The sequence below is a fragment of the Plectropomus leopardus genome, chromosome 16 (assembly GCF_026936395.1).
Source record: "Plectropomus leopardus strain MGB_pleo_1.0 chromosome 16, ASM2693639v1, whole genome shotgun sequence".
NCBI lineage: Eukaryota > Metazoa > Chordata > Actinopteri > Perciformes > Serranidae > Plectropomus > Plectropomus leopardus.
The window spans coordinates 31362146-31370011 of NC_142191.1; the positions used below are offsets into that span (position 1 = coordinate 31362146).

At 37.6% G+C, this 7866-nt stretch overlaps 1 protein-coding gene across 1 annotated transcript in view; it reads left to right on the forward strand.

The window, feature by feature from the left end:
* LOC121955143 (uncharacterized protein C14orf132) overlaps nucleotides 1–7617 on the forward strand; it is a 30464-nt gene extending 22847 nt beyond the window's left edge. The window contains exon 2 of the mRNA XM_042502965.2: nucleotides 4383–7617. Within this exon, the coding sequence (XP_042358899.2) occupies nucleotides 4383–4613 (231 nt within the window). The 3' untranslated portion in view covers nucleotides 4614–7617. The remainder of the gene's footprint in view (nucleotides 1–4382) is intronic.
* Nucleotides 7618–7866: the final 249 nt, after the last annotated feature.

Sequence of the window (7866 nt, forward strand, 5' to 3'; positions counted from 1 at the left end):
CACTATGCTAACACTAAGGTTTGATGAGTTTTCAAGCACTGCAAGGAAAAAAGTGTGATTTCTGTTAAAAAGAGTACGATGGTTATGACAGACGATAACACGACTGTCACTGCAATAACTTTGTAAAACGTAAAAATTCAGTCTCATGCAACAATTGTTTCTTTAAAGTATTCATGCTGTATCTCTGCTATCATCTTACCATTACCTGAGACAACAGGTATCTTCTAATTACACCACCCAACTGATAACACAATATGTTATGGTGCCACTCTTACCATGTTACTATTTTTACTAACATGCTCAGTTAAGATAATGCCTTTAAAACTAAGAAGAGCCTCAAATCTGTATTCCTGTAAATACGCAGCAGGGGGCGACTTCGTTGGTTGTAAAAGTCGTCTTCAATACAGCATGTTTATTTTGTAAATTATCGTCCATTTCCGGGAAAATAGACAATAAATCAGGGTATGTTTTAGAATGTGGCTATAATGTGATCGATAAGTCGCTATTCAGGTTTTAGTCAGATCCCTCGCCCACTCCTCCACAACTGAAGGCTTTAAAAGGAGAGTACAAACACATGGGTGATATCCCGGTGGCTTCATCCCCTTCTTCCATATAGACAATGCAAGTGCAGTACTAAAGTGGGGAAGTACTCTATTTAATATTTAACGTTTTAATACTGTCTGTGATATTGTAAACATTAACATGTTAGCATGACAGCTTCCATATTTACTTTACAATGACTGCTAAAGATGATGACACAATGTATTGCATCAATATGCATGTCACGGGCGAGAATGTGAGAATGTTGTAAAATTATTTTATTTTATTTTACTTTATTTCATTTTAATTACATTTAATTCAATTTAATCTAGTTTTTATTTTAGTTTATTTAATTTTATGCTTTTGAAGAGTTGACGTTTTGACACAAAGAAATGGGACATTGTAGGCTATATTCAACAAGGTTACTGTATTTCAGGCTTAGAAAGAAGACGGGTGCAGGAGTGTATTGCCTTTAGTCTTATTACTTCACTAGTGACGGGACCTGAGAATTGAGGTCAGCCAGTGTTTTGGTTGCTCAGTCCAACTAAAAGAAGCAACAGTTTTCATGACCATCTCTCCATATACCATCATGGGGCCGAAAATTTGACCATGATGCTAAAAATTTCAAAATGTAAGGAGTAGATATGTAAACTTCACTGAACACATTCTTGCTCCACGGAGAAAAACACCATTTCCATTTTTGGACGCTCCATTGGTTTCCCTTTAGCACCGCTCTCAGGTCAAACCGTCACCATTTTTTATGCTAGAGATCCAAACTAATTTAAGCTTCAGACCATACACTAAAACTCTTCCTGTATCATGTCAGACTGCCTGGCCCCGTTTAGAAGAAGTCACTCTCTACCACCTTTCAGATTCATCTCATGTCTGACTCTTTTTTATTCCTACTTAATTTCCTTGGTTCCACTTCAGTGACTCTCAGTAGATTAGATTCAGATGAGCCCCAGGCACCTCTAAGGGCCACACTCTTGATTTTAAAGCAGATCTGCTTTATAGATAACTCTACATTAATATCAACAGCAGTTAAGGTTTTAAATTTAAAATAATATTTATATATAAGTAGCAGTTAGATGTTTTTATGCAGAATGTGTGCAGAGCATACTTGCAGAACCCTTCTGTTATCAAAGTTAATTTTCTCCCTTATCTGTCTCAGAAGTTCTCGGAAATAAGCATACCTGCTATTTTTAGTAATAAAATTAAGTTTAATAGTTGACACAAGACGGTTACTTTAAAATGTAACACTATTAACTATTAACTGATATAGCTGCGATTCCAGGAGTCAAACCATCATGGACATTTAAAACTTTAAAGCTGTGTAGGATAAATATCTCTGATGGTTTACGACATCTACAAAGAATAATCATGATGATTGGCGATTGTACTGATGTTCATTTATTTAGGTTCAGGGTTTGCACATTACACACTCTTCTTTGGCAACACTGTCAGTTTCTATAGGCCAACTGCAGAAAAATATTTGGGACATGCTTCAGTGGCTTAGTTAAAAATATCCACAGAGTTTGGCAACATTTGGATAAATTTGGCCACAATTTATGACCAAATCTTTGCAAAAGGCCAATACAATTGTTTGGAGGTAGTGGCGCCCCCTATTGAGTGATTTCAACATAATTTTAGACATGTGGCTCAGCATAAATACTAAACATACCCTGCAAGTTTTGGAATGATTGGACAAACAATAGGTTTTATAGTCCAATTTGTATTAGGTACCTATTTAGACATTTCCTGTAAGCTTTGTGATTATTGGCTCAACAGTTGTATAGTTGAGTCTGTTTTTGTGCTGAGTCATGCCTTCTGTCAAGGTCATTGGTCAATATAATCAAATATAATCAACGCAACAAGATATCAACAAACTATCCTTGATAAACTTGCTCTAATGATAATCCACTGAAAACTTTGGTTTTCATTTTTTAGGCCTTAATTATAGCGCCTTTATACAGTTAATTGCCATCATATTTATTATTTTTTTCTAATATATATATATATATATATATATATATATATATATATACTTTATTGCAATAGTTCCTTCAGTCTCTTCCAGGCAATTTGTTTACATTACACTTCAGTCCATTGCATTTTGTTTTAACAATTAAATTAATAAAGATAACTGAGAGCCTCAAACACAAACATATTCACACAAACCAACAAAGCTAAGAAATGTAAGCAAATTTGCACAAACCAACTAGCAAAAAAAAAAGCAATAAAACAAAAGAAAAACAACTCAAGTGACAAAATGAACCAATAAATAAATAAACAAAAATATCAAAAGAAAACAATTTAAAAAAAAAAAAGAAAAGGGAAGGAAAAAGTAGTAAGACAGGGTAGGTAGGGTTGTTGGGTTTTGGGAAGGCTTGGGGATAGAAGGAGAGTAGGCTAACTTCTTAACATTTTTAGGCAAGGCCAAAATAACAAATCAGTTTGAAAATTCTATCTTTTCATTACACCTTGTTCCATTTATTTATTTGGTTTCTAATTGTAAATGTTAATTTGTCCATGTCTGGAATTTGTTCTATTGCTGATATCCATGTGTTCAAATTTGGTGAATTTGACTGTTTTCATGTTATGGTCACTTGCTTTAAAGCGGGTACACAATATATTTAAGAGGAGTCTGTAAGCCGGTTTTATTATTTATTTAAGCTTTTAAATCAAAAATATATTTTAAAGTTGTCTCAACATCTTCCCAAAATTGTTTCAGTATAGGACACCGACAGTCATAAAAGGCCTCATGCCCACTTTGCAGGCATATTTCCTCCAGTATTTTGATTGTGATATAAAAGGCATCGTATTTCTTGAGCAGTATTTGCACATAACTTCCAATCATTGGTGAAAATTTCATGTGCCTACAACAAACCATCACATGGAAATTAGCAAAAACTGAAAAAAAAGAAGCCAAAGCAAAAACAATAGGGTTTTTTAGGGGGTTTATAACATTAAAGCTACATAGACTTTTATGCTTTTTATAAATGCTGAAACTGTCACTATATCCACACAGTGGCAATGAGACAGCTAATCTGTCAAAAAATCACATTCCTCTGCCCACTCTATGGAGTGCCTCAGGAAGCTAACGTTGCCCTGGTACCCTTTTAAAAAAGCCTATGGGAATTTTCCATTGGATTCATTGCAGAAAATAAGTTCTGTGTCACACAAACATTCATGATACTTAGATGTTTTGTTCAGAGAGGTAATTTTCACTTTCACTTCCAGGATTTTTGAAGCCTAAATGTAGTTGCCAGAAGTAAAAAGCTACTACTAGGCTAAATTGAACTGCAATACAGTCGTGTCGCCACGGCTACAAGGTTGTAAAGTCATGTTCAGTGTGGTACAGCATGATGACATTCTGGGGTCAAATTGAGCCAATTGTTAGCAACCGCCGATTTTAAGACACATAAAAGCTTCAAAGTTTGTGAGTATAAACTAACAAACAAGCCAACACCACACAAATTGTAGTACATCACACACCAGCGGGAGCATTCATTGGTCCAGTGCAGTGCAGTGCATTCTGGTAGTTGTAGGTTTTCTATCTCTTGTGCAAAAGCCACAGTCCTATTTCCCTGTTTTCTCTGGTCTTGTGGCAACAATTTTAAATTATTATTTTATATATTATAATATTTTATTTATAATTCTTTCCAGCAATGGAATATTTCTTTCAGTTACCTTTAATGCACCTAAACACTTTTAGTGAAAAAAGCCTTTTTTACAGTTGATCATTTGTGTGTCTGGTACTATTTGAACAGCATGTTTTAAGGGAATTTAACTTATGTTAAATGTTAACTTTAACCATGTATTTTTGTTTTCTGTGTCCACAGATCCCAGTGATGACAGGCGCCTTCATGGACTCGTCTCTTAATGATGACTACAGCACCGACCACTCTCTGTTCAACTCATCTGCTAGCGTCCATGCTGCCTCTATGGCAGCACATGGCCAGCCTGAGGAGTCCCAGTCCATGTCCGGGGATACCATTTGGCTCTGGATCGCAATCACTGCCACTATTGGGAACATTGTAGTTGTGGGCGTCGTGTACGCGTTTACATTCTGAAAGGAACTGCTGTGCGCCGGGATGTTTGAATGAACACGGGATATAGTTTATGGCTAGCTATGAACAGCGATGGGCTGCACTCTCTGTGGAGCAGATGACTCATCAAATGGAATTCCAGCTAGTCACTGAAGGACACATGAGCAAAATTACCCAGCAGTCATCAGTCCAAAGCACTGGGCTCATGATGAACTTCTGCCGGCGCAGTGCAGAAGAATAGAAAAAAAAATTGCAATAGGGGACATAATGTAAAAACGTCCTATTTCCTCAATGTGTTTATGTGCTTCAAAGTGTATATTTTTCCTGTAATTACATATATATACTTGTGAAAAAATGTTTGCTTACAGTAGATCGCTCTCTGCAGGTACAAGGGTGTGTGTGTCAGAAAAAGGGGTCCAAACTGTTAGGGCTCTTAATCCTTTTGGAAAATTATTATGCCATACTGCATGACACTTCAGGGTAGTATGTATTTATGTGTGTGTGTGTGTGTGTGTGTGTGTGTGTGTGTGTGTGTGTGTGTGTGTGTGTGTGCTAGCTGTGTAACATTTTGGCACAGTGTCTGACTGAAGACTATATATCTATTTTGATTCATTTGAAAACTTTCATTCTGAGACAACAGATTTGAGGACCGACATTCCAACCCTCTATGAACTGCATTATTATTTAGTATTTTTATTGTTAATCTTGTCTGCAAATACAATTTCACATACTGAATAATACACATGGATCAATGATGGGCCAAAGACATTTTACGACTGTGCTAACAGTGGTCATAAATCAACCTCAGTCATGCCTTGTTCCCCTGTAGTACAATTTGAACCAGCATTACTGTATCATCTCCTCCATGCTGACATTATATTGCTTTTACAGTAAAAACAGTCTTTGACATTAATTTCTTGAGTTGCAATGTGACGTCTCAGTTCCTGTAAACAAAGTATATTCCTGAGTTATATCTACAAACATGTCCAAGTGGACACTTGCACCAAAGTTTCCGAGAGATGTTTTTGATATATCAAATCCATGAAAATGAGACTGATGCAAGGTCATGGTGACACTGAACTTCAACCACCAAAATGTAATCAGTTCATCATTGAGTCCAAGGGGATATCTGTGCCAGAGTTGAAGAAAAAAATTCCTAAAGGCATTGTTGAGACATTATGAATTAGACGGATTCAAGGTCACAGTGACCTTGATCTTTGAACATTAAAATCTAATCAGTTCATCATTGAGTCTAAGTGGACGTTTGTGCCAAATTTAAAGAAATTCCATCTGGCGTTCTTGAAACATTGTGAATGAGATTGGTACGAGGTCACAGGTTGGCTATCAAAATATAATCAGTTCATCAGTGAGTCCAAGTTGATGCTTGTGCCAAATTTGAAGAAATTTCCTTAGTGTTCTTGAGATAACACATTCTCAAAGAATGAGACAGATGCAAAGTCAAAGTGACCTTGACCTATGGGCACCAAAATCTCACTAGCTCATTGTTTAGTTCAAGTGGAGGTTTGTGTCAAATTTGAAGAAATTTCCCCAAGGTGTCCTTAAGATATAGGCAGGTCGTACTGACCTTGACCTTTGACCTCCAAAATCATATAAGTTTATGGTTAAGCCAAAGTTAAAATTTTTGCCAAACTTGTAGAAATCCCCTCAGATGTTCTTGAGATATTGCGTTCACTAGAATAACACAGGTGAGGTCACCTTGACCTTTGACCACCAAAATCTAATTAGTTCATTATTTGTTTGTGCCAGATTTAAAGAAATTCTGTCAAGGAGTTTCATAGTTTCATATTCACAAGAATAGGACGGATGTACAGACGGAAGGGGAAATGGACAACCAGAAAATGACTCTGGCAACGACTATCACTGGCATGAAGGCATAAAAAGCTATATTATGGGGCCAATATTGTTTCTATATTTCTTGCAACTGTGTGTGAAAGTGAGGCTCAAATTTATTCAAATCAAACACTATACTGACCCATGCATGAGCATGTGAGTCACAAATGTATCTTTTCCAGGGTAAAGTCCTGTCAGTACAGTGTTTTTGTAAATTTGTTTGTATATCTCAAAGCCAAGACATACATAATGTCCAAATTCTAATGCTGACATTGTATTTGTTGATTTGTTTAGACTGTGGTGGATCCTGACTTGCATAGTTGTGAGTCAGAATTGCGTTTGAGTATAAACATATCCATTACGACCTAGCTTTTCAATAATGTCTGTCCTTGCTCCGCTCACTGGCAGCAGCCAAATTGCTTTCCAAGCTGAATAAGCTGTAATGAGCTTTGGGGTGAAAGTTGCCTGTTGCCATAGCGATGCATCTCCCCGTTCCCATCACCATGCTCCCACGGCGACACACCTGCTTTATCTCCCAGCCCACCTGGCTACATGCCACACATACACTCAGCTAATGACACCAAAACACACACACACACCCATTCAATGGCACTAAAACACACACACTGCTGCCTCACAGGCAACAACAAACCCAGCTATTTTCACACATTTCAAAAAATTGAATATTACTACAAATATAAAGAAAGACATTGAAGGAATCACTCAACATTTTTAAGAAAATGGGTATGTTTTTCTTCCTGTAAGTGATATCAAAAGATGGATATTAAGGCAATGTTTGTGTGTGAAGTACAGAGCTGAAAGCAGTCTGTGATGACGATACTCTCAGGATGTTGTTTTTCACCACGGAATAATTTCAACATTTAACACCTGTGAAAATTACTTTTTTTTTGCATGTTTGTGTCCATTCCAAACACTCATTCATTCATTCATTTTCTGTAACCGCTTGTCCTCGCAAGGGTCACAGGTGGCTGGAGCCAAACCCAGCTCTCATCGGGCGGAAGGCGGGGTACACCCTGGACAGGTCGCCAGACTATCGCAGTGCCAACACACATAGACAGACAACCATACACGCTCACAGTCACACCTAAGGACAATTTAGAGTCACCAATCAACCTGAGCTGCATGTCTTTGGACTGTGGGAGAAAGCCGGAGACCCCGCAGACACGGGGAGAACATGCATGAGAATATGCAAACTCTGCACAGAAGGACCCCCGCCCACAGACCAAAGCCCGTTCCAACCTGCGTTCAAACCAGGGACCCTCTTGCTGTGAGGTAACAGTGCTAACCACGACCCCACTGTGCCATCCTAAACATATATTTTGGAATTTTCACTTTTACTGGACAGATAAAAGTGCAGGGTAAGACAGGAAACAGGGGAGAGTGCAAAGGCAGATTTCCATCACAG